This window comes from Debaryomyces hansenii, assembly GCF_000006445.2.
Source record: "Debaryomyces hansenii CBS767 chromosome A complete sequence".
Classification (NCBI taxonomy): Eukaryota; Fungi; Ascomycota; class Pichiomycetes; order Serinales; family Debaryomycetaceae; genus Debaryomyces; species Debaryomyces hansenii.
The window spans coordinates 476,362-492,160 of record NC_006043.2 but is presented as its reverse complement, the minus strand read 5'-3'; the positions used below and the strand labels follow the sequence as shown (position 1 = coordinate 492,160).

Genomic DNA, 15,799 nt, shown 5'->3' with positions numbered 1-15,799 from the left:
TAATTTACGTGTATCTGATGCTATGTATGCTATATATTTTTGCAGATCTATATAACTGGATTTTTAGTAGTCTTCTTCTTGAAAATTCTTAAAACATCTCTTTTACGTCTCTTGCATTCACGAGAGAACTCACCTCTCATCTTCCAAAACCATTGTTCGTAAGGTGATTCACCTTCAGCATTACTGATAAGGGATTCAGCTTCACCAGGCAATTTGACCAAATCTTTAGAGCCACTAACCTTGTTCAATTGTGATTGAGATTGCAAGAAAGGAGAGTCAGAGTGGGACCAGAACAAACCGTATTTTTTGGCCCTCAAAGTTAGGATTTCCTCGGCCTCTTGCTGCTGCTTTGATTTGATTTTATCTAATAATTCCTTTTGCTGGGATAAGTCCACTTCTTTTTCATCATCGATATCTTCGTCCTCTTCCGAAAGGGCCAATTTGAACTGGGATTCTTGAGGCTCTGAGGTCACCTGGTTCGGATTAAATAAGGTTCTCAATGTATCAGTATTATTAACTTGTGATTCTGCTTTGTTACCAAAAGTAGGAATAAATTCTTCTTCTTCCTCTTCCTCTTCCTCTTCCGCTTCCTCTTTTTCTTCATCTTCTTCTTCATCTTCTTCTTCATCTTCTTCCTCTTTTTCTTCCTCTTCTTCTTTTTCCTCTTCGCTTTCTTCTGCTTCTTCTGATTCCGCTTCTTCTGATTCCGCTTCTTCTGCTGCTGCTTCTTCTGCTTCTTCTTCTGCTTCTTCTTCTGCTTCTGCTTCTGCTTCTGCTTCTGCTTCTGCTTCTGCTTCTGCTTCTGCTTCTGCTTCTGCTTCTGCTTCTGCTTCTGCTTCTGCTTCTTCTTCTGCTTCTGCTTCTGCTTCTGCTTCTGCTTCTGCTTCTGCTTCTGCTTCTGCTTCTGCTTCTGCTTCTGCTTCTGCTTCTGCTTCTGCTTCTGCTTCGTCCATTTCCTCATCAGATTCTTCTACGTCAATACTGGTTTTCACAACCTCAAATCCATGGTCTTCGTCATATTTTTCGCTGATTGCCTCCGTAGTGTATTGTTTACCCAATGCGTCTAAATCTAACTCGTTACCTTCGTCATCTTCATCAAAGTAAATCTCTTCTTTAGGTCTTTCTGAAATTTGCTTGTAGGAATCGATTAATTCTTTAGCCTTCTTAGAATCAATATTATATTTAGACACATCACCTTCATCATCATCTTCCTTGCCCTCAATTTCATAATCATATCTGTTGACTTTACGACGTCCCTTACTATCATAAATAATGTCTTTTTCATCGATTCCATTATCATCGACGTCGCTTAGATCCATTGGTTTATCAAAGTCATAATTGGTGAACAAGGAAGCTAATACAGCAGTATTCTTATTTCTTTCTTCTTTTAATTCATTCTCTTCAGAATCCACTTCAATGTCGGCACCATAATTATCAGCCTTTTCTCCATCAATTCCACATTCTATGGGTTGCGGTCCTCCGATAATTGGATCCCTGATCTTTACTGTAGTGTTTTTCTCGATTATATGATCATCTCCACTTCTCCAAGTACCGTTATGATATTTCCAAGTCAAATCTCTTGCAGTTTTGTGCTTTTCCATTCCCCATAGCTTCGTCTTGTAACCTTGTATTTGCTTCAATTCACCGTTAATCAAAATTCGCAATGTTTGATGCCCCTTTGCAAAATGAATATGTGGTCTCTTAGTGACTCTATGTCTACCTTTAATGATCTCCCCTTTTCCGGAAGTTCTGGAGTATGATTGACATGCAACATCCTTCAGCAATGTATCCGTACTATACGATTTCGTACCAACCAAAGTCTGAGTTGGTTGAGTGTGTTTCGTGTTTCCAGACATGTCATTAAAAGTGTGGCTAGACTTCGAGTACCCCAAAGCTGCATTTGCACCAATGTTCAACGAGCTTACGACGATAGAACCATCGATGTTATTCATAAAATACGGAGTATTTGCCTCATTTATTCTTTGAGTCCTAGCTCTTTGAATCCGGTCTCTTTTTATTCTGTCAAGCTTCAATAAATCTGGTCTCTTGGAGTCTTGTATCCACGATTCGGGAAAATTTTGTTTAGCAATACCTACAGTTAATTTCATTCCCATGAAAAGAATCCCGTGAAATGCATTCTTTAGCTTTTCGAGGCTTACGTTACTGAGTTCCAATGTTATAAATCCAAAATAGAAGTCTTGGATCGGTTTTGTATGTAACTCTAATGGCTTGACAATTTTTCCAAATTTACCTAATCTAGTTTCTAACGACAGCTGGTTTTCGGCCAACTTAGGAGATATATTACCAATATGAATCCTCAATTCCCTAATATCTTCATTATTCATATTTAAGTGAGTCTCTAGTAGAATGTATAATTGTTCAGCTTATCATCAACAAGTTGAATAATTTTTAGGTGATGAGATGGTTTGCATGTTACGCTTTTGTTTACAAGTTACACTAAAATATGGTTATACTACTATACGAATAAGACAATACTTCCTATATATTATAACTTGGGAAGCTGTATAGGTTGATAGACTATTGAAACTGTGTTTTTAGGTTGATTGTTGGTATTTTAATCGGAAAAAGTCTATTCTAACCAATATGTCATCTATAGACAGCAGAATACACGAGACTTGGTCCAGATTGAAAGCTTCACACAACCAAGTACAACAGATAAGCGTAGAAGCACCAAGTCTAGAGAAAATAATTGCAGATCAACCGAACAGTGATGAGTTAGAGAAAGAATTGAAGGATTTAGTGATGAAATGGTACTGGAATGGGTATTACCAAGGATTTGATGATAATGAAACGAAGCCCAAGTAGTACGAATATAACAGACAGAAGGGTCAAAGTCCTCAATTGACTAGATTGCACCAGTACCATACAACTCTACTCGTATTTGCAAATCTCACACGGCTTTCATCAATAGGCTAACATGGAGTACTTGTATATGTATCGCTATATAATAAGGTGAAAAAATAGTATATGATAACATTGTTATAGAAACGAATAAATAAGGGTATTTGACTTGACTCTAGGTCACAATGGCATTTCATGCAAGTAATATGGCTTTCCAACCACCCGCGGCTTGTATACTCTGTATGTTCATTATTTTGAAGACTTCCACAAGTCATGTAAACCCATAATCGAAGTAATAGTACCAGCTAAACCAACATCTCCTTCGGTGAAGTGCAAGTAGTTCAAACTGTTCAAACAGGTGAACATATCCAAGAAGTCCCAGACCAATTTTCTCTTGGCAGCGTAGATCTTCTGGTTGATCTCTTCGCTTTCTTTTTCTTCCAACTTGGCGTTGCTGATCTTCAAAGTTCTCAATGAGTTGATAACACCCGCAATCAAGGCAATCAACCAGAATCTCGACGACCAGGTGGAAATTGTTGGGAATCTCTTGGCTGAAAGGATGTTCATCAACTTCAACCACGTAATCGAATCCAACGAAAGGTATCCAACGTAACCCAAGTTTTTAATAACCGTGGTCTTTTGCAAAACTGGATCCATTAACTTATTATCGAAAGTTTGGGCTGCAGCTTGAAGATGGTTCAAAGGCTTCAAGAATCTCATACCTTTCCTGATAATTGTGATGTGATGCTTCAAGTCTTTAAATATGTTAACCACATCTGGTGAAAATCCTTGTCTTTGTAAGTAGTACGACAAAAATCTCGACAAATATACCACTAATCTAAAACATTTTTCTCTCTTGGGAGTAGAATCAAGGAATCTGGTTAATTTACCGAATGTTGGATGATAAAGAATTGTATCAGCGACCATTTTTTTTTTCTGCTTTAATATAATCAATCTATAATTCAATTATTGTCAAATTATATTCGATCAATAGTAATTATAATATAGTAAGTATTTTTCTTTTATTTATAAAGAAGTATCTGGGGTTTTTCGGTTGACTGGAGCTTGTGATATTTCGGTATTTGGGGTACTAATTGCCATTCAACCGAGGTTCTTCGCGGAGCTAATCACTAAAGAGCTTGCAAAATCAAGATCAAAAGAATAAGTGAACCATCGAGAAGCTCTTGATGGATGTTAATAGCTACACGTAACAAACTATGATGGATAACAAGATGTGAGAGTGCTGGAGTCGTTTTCATATGTTCAAACAGTTTTAAGTTGGATCGTAGGTAGTTTTGGTTTGGTGATTATTAGCTGCGAAAGTTGCAATTTGAAGCTGGTTAGTTCAATTGCTGGATTTTTGAGCTATATTATGTAGGAGGTATGCTGGAATACTATACATTCTCGAATGGGTGTATATACTGGAGTAGGTGTTATACTGGGGTAGGTGTATATTGTAGGGCGTATATTGGAAGCAGTGAAGGATTCTGGTATAATCGACTAGGAGGACTCAAGAGTGAATTTCTGGTGGTAACTAAATTTGTGGTATCAGGATCGTTGACTGTGGATAGAAAGAGTATAAGTCATTGGTTTAGCCATGGAACTAGAACTTTAGAATGATTTCTACAAAGCTGGACTATCACTGATGGCCCGGGGTCGCAACTCTATAATTTCAAACCAAAAGTTCCAATATACGGTAGAAGTGAGTCTTTAACAACTAATAAGACTTCCAAACACCTCTTATTCAGCTGGCACACATAGGAGTAAAATACACCAATGGTATACTTTCCGCTTGAAAGTCTTGTTGATCTTGCTTCTCGTTCAAGAAGCTTTCTACAAGAACTTATTCTAGAAGAATAACGAATCTTGGTTTCTAAAGATAAAAGATAACTCTACTCTTACATTCAACCTATTCGGTTACCAGCATGATGGTACTAGTGCAGTAGTACTGCCTACTGTATCATTAGGATAAAAAGACCCAATCCATTATTTGTCGTACGCGTACCGGATCTTTTTATTTTTTTATTTACAAAACATTGTTTGTTTACCTGATCTATATTCTATAATATTTATTATACTATTAGAGCGGTAACCATGAATAAGGAAAATATGGGAGAAAGACCGTCTAGAAGTATCTTGAAGAATGATGCAACGCTACCATTGTTGCCATCCACTAACCGCTTAAATAGAAGAGTCTCATTTCATCCAGAAGTGACGCTCCACAAGATAAATTTTGTTCCAGTACAAGTAGATAAAAGAAGAGAAACTATAGCAATTATACCGCTGCTGAGAGATAATAGTGATTCTGGAAATTCATCTATTGAATCGAAGGATGATAGCAACAGCACGACTTCTGATGATAATCCAATTGGCACTGCTCATGAAAATGCGGATGAGAACCTAGGAACCAATGGTGAGCTCGATAATGGTCATAACGTAGATCGAGATTCAGACGATGATTTAGCAAATTTCGAGGGCAATGCTGATGAGGGTGAAGAAGAGACTATGGAATTAACAGGACAATTTGTTCCTAATCCTCTGGCTGCAACAAATAACACGCGTGATGAAGAGGTGGACCAAGGTGATGCTACCGATACAGCCAATAATGCTGATCAAATAGAGACATTTACCAAATTGAAACATACTGGTGTCAGTGTTGACTCTGCGGCCAATGATATCGACTCGCCTCCATATTACCAGGATGAAGACGAAGGTGATATGGAATTAACCAGCAACATTGGCCTTAATCACCAAAATATTGTCAGATTAGCTGAAAATGATGTAGATGCTGAAAAGGTGAATGCTGAACAACCTGAACAGGATATTGAAAATCATGACATTCCAAGCCAAGCGCCTGAAATGAATCGTGATCAGGCATCGGCTACGGATACCGGCGAATATTTACATGAAGATTCTATGGATATTTTGACATATGCTAATGGTCATAAAAGTTTAGAATATAATGTAGAGGTGAATAATGGCGAAGATCAACAAACTCAGCAACAAAACGGGAATGAATTGGAAGAAACTATGGACATAACCAAATTCTATTCGGAGATCAATGCCCAAAGTAGCACCAGTTATATGGAGAACGATCATTTCAATCAGGAAATGACCATGGATATAACTAAAATATATCACCAAGAAAGTAGACTTGAATTGATAAATGAGGTACCTGATGCTGAACCAATAATGCAATACAATGAAGGTCTGAAAATCCCAGAAAATGAATCAATTATGGAATTTACTCAAGAGATAGGAAAGATAAATATATCCGGTGAAGGTGCTGATAGTCGATTAGGACATATTCATCTCCAAGAAAATGAAAATGAAACCAATTCAAATAATGAAAATGATGAACAACATCAGGAAGATAATGGAACGAACACTGAACAACCATTGGAACCGGATTCGAAAGAACTTATGTCGGATAATATTATCGATGAGATACATACTGGTAATGAAGATGATGATTTCGAAACTGATAAAGATGAAGCATATAAAGAAAGCGAAAACTTAGAAAACGAAGCTGAAAACGAAGGTGGAAACGAAGGTAATGAAATTAATGAACTTCATTCAGATAATGCTAATGAACAATCTGAGCAAGAGCAAGATACAAATATTTCTAGTCGGTACGTTACGAATACGAGTGTGGATGAAACGATTCAAAATACTGCAAAAGATACTCAGGATTCCTTATATATGGATTTAACTCAATTAGAACAAGATGCTGAACCACAGGAACTAGCTGCTGCTGATACAAATCATGAAATAGATCAACCCTCTCAAAAAATGCAATTGACCCAGGAATATGGTGAAATCAAGCAAATACAACTCAAGAGAACGATCGATGATGCTGAGCCAATACCACACAAGTATCCTAAGATTGATAATCATGGTGGTATCAATAAGACAATCACTACCACTATCCCATTGGCTGATATAAGCACCGAATCCATTGACGATGATGATGAACTAGACCAAAATTATACACCAGTTTCCTTAAATGATTTCTTGAAAGATATCAGTATTAGATTCTATGATGATTTAGAAATTGGTATCAAATCTGTCGATAGAATAAGCATATCATTGCCCAAAATTAATAATGAAGAAAGTTACAAATTTGATGAGTTTGTTACTGCTATGAATAAAATGCCATTATTGGAACTATATGATTTCAGTTGCAAGGAACTTACAAAAAATATCAAAGACGGAACTGTGCTATTTGATCAATTCAATCAATTCACTATGGAAAACAATCCCAGATTATTCAAACAGTATTATCTGAGTAGCCCAAATGAAAAATTAAGCATGAAGTCGGAATTTCAATTAATCAAAGATTACACGAGGCTCCAAGCTAAGGAGGTTTGGTACGGGTGGAGAACCCAGTTGATCAAGAATTTGATTATTCAATTAGATGAGAAGCATTACACTCTCGTTCAAGCTAGGCTGCTTCTATTGGAAAACTTGACACTTCTTAACGGAATTCACGAACAATTGAAAGACAAATTTGACAATTTATCAAATCAATTGAACCAATTGTTGCAAATCGAAAGTAACTGCAATGATTTGGATTCCAGTGATTTATTCTCCTTAAGGAATGAATTGTCAGTAACATGTAAACAATTTAAGGAAAACCAACAAAATCAAACCATACAGAATAAAGAATTAAATAAACTAAATTCAGTTATTAGCGATAATAAAGCCTTGATCAATGCGTTCACCGATGAAATAAATGACGTGGAGAAGTCTTTGAATAGAAATAAAAAGTATGAGTTGTCAGAAATCGAGTTACTCAAATTAAAATTCAACTTTCTACAATCCTTCACTAATTTGAACTACAAATATATGGAGGGTACTAAACTCATTTTCAATTTCATTGGTGTTGAAGTTGCAATGGAATTCAAAGACATATATGACTTATCCAACATAAGCTATTCTGTAGATCAGAATTCTTCTTCTCCATTCAATAATTCTTTCATTACGACCAATATTGCCCCAAAATTGTTTAACGTAATTTCTGGATCTACCATAATTGAAAGCTTCCAAACCTTCAAAAAGCACTGGTCCGTATTAAAATCGATTGACGAAGATATATACGCAATCTCCTGGAAGTTACCAATAGTCTTCATTGAGTCACAAGACAATTTAATAAATTTCAAAATACGCTACTACTGTGGCAAGCATAATTTCAAAGTTGAACTCTTCGTATCAATTGATTTGTCCAACTTGCTTGATTACCCAAACAATTTCCAAATAAGAGGACAACTCATTAAATCTGACACTAAAATATCACAACAAATTATTCTTACTAATTTGTTCAATGATTGTGTTCATACTGCTTTAGTTAACAGAGATAACCAGATACTAATAGATGGATTATAAGCTATATAGTTATCAATATAGATTTTTATGGTTTCGCACGACCCGAGTTGTAATTTTCATTCGTTCTGAAAATTAAAATCAACAAGATTCACTGTCAACTTCAATCTAACGTTCAGTTCTCTCTCACTCGAAATAAACAATCAGAATAGGCTCGGACATGGAAGATCCAATAGATGTATCCTTTTATTTAGGAAAACAGGCGGCTGAAACGATTGGAAATTTAGATGTCCCCTTAAGTAATGGACAAATTGTTAGTATTAATTTAGTTGAAGAATTACCTGAAGATAGTAATGAATTAATCAGTTTCTTGGAAACAGAAAACTGTCCTAAGAAATATTGGATTTCAGTGGCTACAGCTTACGCTCAACTGAATAAGTTGAATGAAAGTTTGAATGTTATCAAAACCGCTATGGGATTGTCGCAGTTTAACAATGAAGATAAATTGTCGTTCCATTCATACTTGAGTTGGTTATATTTGAAATTTGTCTCCAGCGGAATAAATAAGGGAGAGAATTTGGTTAATGCAACCGAAGAACTTAATCACGTCTCAAGCTTAGATAGCTCCAAAGGTAGTGTTTCGGTCTTATTGGCTAAAGCAGTGCTATACTTGTATAAAGATCAAATTGAGCCAGCTTTGGACATATTCGATAGATTATTGAAAATTGACAATAATAACTGTTTTGCTTTATTAGGAAAGGCTCAGATTATCTTGAATAAAACAAAGAATTATGCTAATGCATTAAAATTATATCAACAAGTTTTAATTTTAAATCCCTTAATGAAGCCAGACCCAAGAATCGGAATTGGTTTATGCTTTTGGTTTCTCAAAGATGAACCAATGGCGTTGAGTTCATGGAGAAGGGCATTGGAACTTGACCCAACTAACTTGAAGGCTAAAATTTTATTAAATTTGGCTAACTTCAACATTAACTTCAATAACTCATTGGGTGATAAAGATTTCCAATTAAATTATGAAAAGTGCTTGAAAAAATTAGCAGATAATTATAAAGAGAACTCTAATGATGCAATCATTTTATTAACTTTAGCATCGTACTATTTTTCAAAAGAAGAGTATTCTTTAGTCGAAAAGATTTGCAATAAAGTTATTCACTCGATTTCTGGTAATTCAGCATCGACAAAGTTATATAACCCTTCTAAAGTTTCGAGATTTCAGTCTAATTTATTATCGCAGGCTGCGTTTTGGTTGGGAAGAGTTGCTTTCGCAAAATCTGATTTCATGCAATCGCAAAAATACTTTCACGAGGCTATTAAGTTAAATGAAAATAACTTGATGGCTAAACTAGGTTTGGGCCAATCACAAATCAACCGTGGCTCTACAGAAGAAGCCACTATTACTTATGAATCTATCTTAAAGACTAATCCAAAATGTTTAGAAGTAAATTATTCCTTAGGTGTTTTATACTCAAATCATAAAAGCAAGAGAAAACAGGAACAGGGAATCTCTATGTTAGAAAGATACTTACGATTAGCCAAGAATATGGGAGGACAACCTAGTAACAAGAATGAAGATGATGGTCTGGAAATAATGAACCAAGAACCTGTTGCGTTAAACGCGTTTTTGATATTAAGTAAGCTACACGAGTCTAAAGATATGAATCAATCATTGACCTATCTAAACAAGGCTATTGAATCCAGAAAACAAATTAACCAAGATGCACCATTGGAGATCTATAATAATATTGGTGTTTTTAATTTCATTAAGCATAATTATGAAGCCGCATCGAATATTTTCCAAACAGCTTCTGAAAAATTAAAGACTTGCAATGATTTCAAAAATGAAAATGGCGATGTATTGATGGATTTGCGTGATGATTTAAACGTCACGATATCTTTCAACCTTGCTAGATCAAAGGAATTATCGAATGAATCAGAATCCATTGAGATTTACGAATCCTTACTCAAAGACTGTCCAAATTATTTCTCTGCAAAATTGAGATTATTATTTTTAGATTGTGTCTCGACTAACAAATCTACCAAAGAAGAAATTAAACAAGAAGTGGAAAACTTATTGGATTTAAATGCATCGGACTTGGAGATTCGTTCATTTTATGGTTGGTTTGTAAAGACCTTTGGTAAGAAGGTCGGTATGAAACCAGATGCAGATACCAATCACCAGAAGGATACATTGGTTGAATATGACTCTCATGATTGTTATGCATTATTGTCGTTGGCCAATATTTACTGCATTATGGCGAGAGATATAAAAGGACTGAGTCAAGATGAAAAGAAAAAGAAATACTACATCAGAGCGGTAGAATTATTCACTAAGGTATTGTCGGTTGATCCCCACAATGTTTATGGTGCTCAAGGTTTAGCTATCGTATACATTGAAAATAAAGAATCTAATAAGGGTTTAGACATTTTGAGAAAAATTAGAGATTCATTAAATGATATATCAGTTTACCTCAATTTGGGTCATGTTTTATTGGATTTGAAGCAATATTCCAAGGCCATTGAAAACTATGAGATTGCATTAATGAGATTCGCAAATAATGACTCTAAAATTTTATCCTTTTTGGGTCGTGCTTGGCTTTCAAGAGGTTTAACTGAAAAGAATTTAAGTTATTTGAATAACGCATTATCCTACTCTGAAAAGGCATTACAAAATGCTACTGGGGCGAAATCTTCATTAAGATTCAATATGGCTTATATCCAATTCCAAATTGCTGAATTTATTAGTAAGCTTCCTGTGGAACAAAGACTTATTGATGATATTAAGAAGGGTATTGATAATTTGAACACAGCTATTGAGACCTTGAATTCTTTATCCTCAGATGATGAAAAACATCCGCCATATCCAAAATCAGAATTAAAGGCTCGTGCTAATTTAGGTACTAATACATTATTGAATAGATTAAACGCATGTCTTGATGAAACCGTTGAAAGTGTTACGAAATCTGAAATTAGATTGAAGGAAGCTAAGGAATTAAGAGAACAAGAGACTGCTCAGTTATTACAAGAACAAGAAGAAAGAATTGCAAAGGAAAGACGAATTGAAGAAGAAATGGCCAAGGAACGAGCGAAGTTACAAGAACAAGCACAACAATGGGCAGAAGAAGCTAGAATGAATGTAATTGTTGATGAGGATGACGACAAATTGTTTAATAAGGAGTCGAATATGGAAGAGAAGAAGAAGAGAAGTAAAAAGTCATCTACTAAGGGTACGAAAGGTAAGAAGAAAGGAAAGAAGAGAAATGTTGTTAGTGACAGTGAAGATGATGCGCCATCACCATCCGAAGATGAGTCTGAACCTGAGAATGATTCAAAGAGAAAGGGTGAAGAAGATGACAATGAAGAAGATGAAATCAAGACATCTAAAAAGAGAAAGATTTCTAAATTGTCTAAAGAAACTATAGAAGATAGTGATGACGAATTAGACGATGATTTATTCAATGAAGAAGGTGATGAGCCAACAGGAAATGATGATGAATTACCTAACGAGGATGCCGTGGAGGAAGGACAGAAAGAAAATAATGAAGAATTACCTAATGAAAGTGTTGAGGATGAAGCACAGAATGAAGAATCCCAGACTGAAGCTCAAAATGAAAATCAATCTCAAGATGAACAATGAGGTAACCATTTCTTACCTCGGACTGTATAAATGTATTACTATTTTTTATATCGATTAACATGCTATAATTCTATATCAATATACTAAAACAATTGAAAATAAATATCATACTTAATTACTGTAATCATTACCCAATTTTAATCCTTTAACCATTTTCTCATTTGTTTATTACTGTCAGACGTGACTTTAAATAATTTCTTTTCAAATTCATCTAGAGAGAAAATGAAATTATTGTTGATCTGTTTGCTTGCGTTACTTGCATAATTATTAATTTCAAATGACCTCTCCTTCAACATCTGCATTACAACCTCTATTAATTCCACGTCGTTAAACATTGATGCCCATTTTTCACTCAATTTATAATAGTTAGTCAATATTGAATGCAAATCTATATTTACAGCATTAGTCTTGATAGCATTGATTACTTTGTAATTTATGAAATCAGGTTGTGATAAGTCAATAAAACTTTGTTGGGAATCCTCCAGTAATTCACATATGGCTAAGATTTCTGCAAGCCACAAGGGTAATTCGATCTTTGTATCTTTAGCAATTGATTTTCCAGGGTTCCCCTCTAAATATCCCAAGCCTGGGACGGTAATATTAAAACGGCATGGGATCTTCTCACCATCAGATAGTATGTCATCCAAATCAAAATAATTGGAAGTCATTTTAACCAGTACTAAGTCCAAAAGTATACAATTGACTATGGTAGGTTCGTTATTTATGTCTCAAAAGCTTACGCGTATAGTTTTCCATGTCGCGACATTTGGTGATGATGTCTCCAAATGTCGCAGACCCATATTTCAAAAAAGTTTTACTTAGTAGAGATCAAAGTAACTTCTTAGGAACACAGCAACAAATATGCCAGTTAAGTCTATTCAGGTTAACGGAGAATACATCATGGACGAAGGTCTTGCTGCAGATTCACAAATAAATTATAATGATGCTATCGACTATTGGACAGGGGTACCAGCATCGGTTGACGGAGTGTTAGGTGGGTTTGGAGAACAAACAGCTGTTCCTAAGGCAGATATCGTTGGGTCGTCCACGTTTTTGAGAAAGTTACAAACTAGAATGACTTGTCCTGATGGGGTAGAAAAGCTCACTATTGACATGGGTGCTGGTATAGGTAGAATAACTAGAGACTTATTATGGAAAGTGAGTGATAAATGTGATTTATTAGAGCCAGTCAAGCCATTTGTTGCTCAGATGAACAACGAGTTAGTAGGTGTTAAAAATAGAGGGAAGTTAGGAGATATTTACGACATCGGTATGCAAGAGTGGGAGTGTGACGCAAATAAAGTGGGAAAATATTGGTTAGTCTGGTGTCAATGGTGTGTTGGTCAATTGCCAGATGAAGAATTAGTTAAATTCTGGGAAAGATGTAGAACTGCATTAATTGGCAATGGTATTGGTACTTTGATTGTTAAGGAAAATATTGCTCCAGATGATGATATTTTCGATGAGACCGATTCTTCAGTAACAAGAAGTGATGCAAAATTTAGAGAATTATTCATTAAGGCTGGGTTTAAGTTAATTGCTAGTGATATCCAAAAGGGATTACCAAAAGAATTATATCCAGTCAGAATGTACTGTTTAAAGCCAAATAATTAAATGAATATAGATATGTACAATAGATAGCAAAGCTAAACAGTATATTTCTTCAGTGTAGATGTCATTCCTTTTTACGATTTCAATATATTCCCTAAGTTACTATTCAATTCTGGACTACAATCATTCCTTTTGAAAAATTCAAGTTTTTTGTTAAAATTTGTTAAAATGTGCAATCTAAAGAATAACACAAACTTGAATTATAAAGTAGAATGTTTAGACGTAAGACATTTAACTATATACTAACAAAGAAATAAAGACCAAGCTTTCCATATGAAGTATTTGTAGTACGATTTTATTTATGAGTTAAAGCTTTTAAAATTTCGAAGCTGCAAAAGACTGAGTAAACCAGAATAGAGCGCCATTTGTATGTATAATACGAGCTAATAATAAACATAATTTCATATAAGAATCTAAACTACTATACAGCTTGAGCGTCAAATCCAGCTTGCTTAAGTTCATCTACTAGTTTTAAGAAAACTTGTTCAGTGTTAAAGTCTGGACTAATTTGGTGGTAATTTTGGCCAGCCAAATAAAATCCATAACGTGGGTCCTTAAGCAAGCCAGCCATGGTTTTGTAGCCATAATAAGCATAACCATATGGAGGCTGATCATCGAGTTTTAAATTATCACAGTCCTCAATTAGAGCTTGGATAAATGGCGTGCGCAAACACCTAGCAGGTTTACCAGAAACCAATCTTGTCATTATTGTAGGAGTGTCATTAGACTCCGAAACGACATTCTTGATAAAATCATTCGAATTAGATTCTGGTGTGCTCAAGAAGATTGTCCCTAGCTGAACACCTGAGGCACCATTTGCTAAATAATTTTCAATGGTCTTTCCATCCATGATTCCACCAGCAGGGATAATAAAAGGCTTCCAAGACGCATTGTCTACTATTATCTTTATTTGAGTGAATAAAGAAAAGGTAGACAAATTCTCATCTAATATTTCACTAAGCAAAAAGTTTCCTCTATGTCCACCGGCTTCATACCCCTGACTAACTAGACCATCAACCTTTAAATCAATCAATTGCTTCGCTTCTTTGACTGAGGTGACCGTCACAAATACCATAATGCCATTTTCCTGCAAAAATTTAATGGCCTTTTGGGATGGGAATCCAAAATGGAAACTTACTACCTTCGGCTTGCATTGTACCAATTTCTCTAGTAATTGTACAAATAGCTCGGGGTGATTACTCTCCACCTCTGTTAATGAAATGTTGGATTTTTGTAAACTGGGTATATCTTTGTTAATACTTGGACTTGCCTTACCCAAAAGCTTGTGCCAATTTTCAGTTTGGGTAGCAGTGGGTGTTTGTTGTTCCTCATGATTATGGCAAAAAAAGTTAACATTAACAACATTAGTCTTAGCTAAAGACTTAAATTCATTCAATTGCTTGTCTATCGAGTCAATTCCGCTTTGTTTTCTGGCATCAACTGATGCGAGAGGGATCGATCCCAATCCTCCGTTTGAGCTAATAACAGAAGCCAATTTAATAGTACTGATTCCAGCCATTGGGGATTGAATGATTGGATACTCCAATCCCAATCTCTTTATGAATAATGAACTTTGTTGATACTTTGACATTGTCTTAATAGGATAAAGAATAATAGTTCATAATTATGTCTCAAATCGGTTCTTATATGCGCCAAACTTAATCAGAAATGAACTGCAAATTTCATGATTCATAAAAGTAGACGTAGACTATTGTCTACATGTGACAAACCTTCCTTTTACGTGAATTGCGAACATGGCTCTTGATTGGACCAGTAGAATTCAATTAGGTATTGGAATTGGATATAGATAAATATGAATAACTGGACCGGCGAAGATACATTGACACTATAAGGTTCCTACAATTGCCTACGTCCAATACATCGCTTATACTACCCCTGCTAGAAAATACAGTGCTCACAGGCATGTCATACCAAAAAAAAGCCACCAACGGGCATATGGGAAGAATCTATGTAGAGTCAAAATCACAGATAGTTATTATTACGTCTTATTCTAACTAATGACATTCTAACTTGTTTTCGGATCTTTATTGGTTATTCTACCCAGCTATGCACATGCTGCTGAAAATTCGATATTTGTTAGAATCCAACATTTGAAATGTTCATACGCGACCATATGATTCCAACAACAACAAACTGGCCAACACGCTATCTTATGACAAAATCTGCCACCTGAAATTTTAGTCCATAGAAGCTACCAAGTTGCCTACATCGTAGATTCACTCGTGGTCCCGAATTATCTCTCAAATTTCCCAAGACAAGCTCAATACCCTCTCGTAGCTTCGTTCCGCATATGAATTACGTAGTATTCACTATAAACACTTCAAAATC

The 15,799-nt window shown here is 35.3% G+C and overlaps 8 protein-coding genes across 8 annotated transcripts; 4 read left to right on the top strand and 4 right to left on the bottom strand. All coding sequences in view use genetic code 12, as the record gives it.

Moving 5' to 3' along the window:
• Window positions 1–47: 47 nt before the first annotated feature.
• On the bottom strand, window positions 48–2,345 carry DEHA2A05918g (DEHA2A05918p; the record flags this gene model as incomplete). Its single annotated transcript, XM_456580.1, has 1 exon — window positions 48–2,345. One exon carries the CDS (start codon window positions 2,343–2,345, stop codon window positions 48–50), a length of 2,298 nt encoding a protein of 765 aa, XP_456580.2.
• A 259-nt stretch (window positions 2,346–2,604) lies between these two features.
• Window positions 2,605–2,826, top strand: DEHA2A05896g (DEHA2A05896p; the record flags this gene model as incomplete). The annotated part of the gene is made up of 1 exon (XM_456579.1): window positions 2,605–2,826. One exon carries the CDS (start codon window positions 2,605–2,607, stop codon window positions 2,824–2,826), a length of 222 nt encoding a protein of 73 aa, XP_456579.1.
• A 285-nt stretch (window positions 2,827–3,111) lies between these two features.
• On the bottom strand, window positions 3,112–3,789 carry DEHA2A05874g (DEHA2A05874p; the record flags this gene model as incomplete). The annotated part of the gene is made up of 1 exon (XM_456578.1): window positions 3,112–3,789. One exon carries the CDS (start codon window positions 3,787–3,789, stop codon window positions 3,112–3,114), a length of 678 nt encoding a protein of 225 aa, XP_456578.1.
• Window positions 3,790–4,956: 1,167 nt separating this feature from the next.
• On the top strand, window positions 4,957–8,247 carry DEHA2A05852g (DEHA2A05852p; the record flags this gene model as incomplete). Its single annotated transcript, XM_002769942.1, has 1 exon — window positions 4,957–8,247. One exon carries the CDS (start codon window positions 4,957–4,959, stop codon window positions 8,245–8,247), a length of 3,291 nt encoding a protein of 1,096 aa, XP_002769988.1.
• A 157-nt stretch (window positions 8,248–8,404) lies between these two features.
• On the top strand, window positions 8,405–11,839 carry DEHA2A05830g (DEHA2A05830p; the record flags this gene model as incomplete). Its single annotated transcript, XM_456576.1, has 1 exon — window positions 8,405–11,839. One exon carries the CDS (start codon window positions 8,405–8,407, stop codon window positions 11,837–11,839), a length of 3,435 nt encoding a protein of 1,144 aa, XP_456576.2.
• Window positions 11,840–11,976: 137 nt separating this feature from the next.
• On the bottom strand, window positions 11,977–12,507 carry DEHA2A05808g (DEHA2A05808p; the record flags this gene model as incomplete). Its single annotated transcript, XM_456575.1, has 1 exon — window positions 11,977–12,507. One exon carries the CDS (start codon window positions 12,505–12,507, stop codon window positions 11,977–11,979), a length of 531 nt encoding a protein of 176 aa, XP_456575.2.
• Window positions 12,508–12,700: 193 nt separating this feature from the next.
• DEHA2A05786g (DEHA2A05786p) lies at window positions 12,701–13,453 on the top strand (the record flags this gene model as incomplete). The annotated part of the gene is made up of 1 exon (XM_456574.2): window positions 12,701–13,453. The coding sequence occupies one exon, from the start codon at window positions 12,701–12,703 to the stop codon at window positions 13,451–13,453; it is 753 nt and encodes a 250-aa protein (XP_456574.2).
• A 418-nt stretch (window positions 13,454–13,871) lies between these two features.
• Window positions 13,872–15,041, bottom strand: DEHA2A05764g (DEHA2A05764p; the record flags this gene model as incomplete). Its single annotated transcript, XM_456573.1, has 1 exon — window positions 13,872–15,041. One exon carries the CDS (start codon window positions 15,039–15,041, stop codon window positions 13,872–13,874), a length of 1,170 nt encoding a protein of 389 aa, XP_456573.1.
• Window positions 15,042–15,799: the final 758 nt, after the last annotated feature.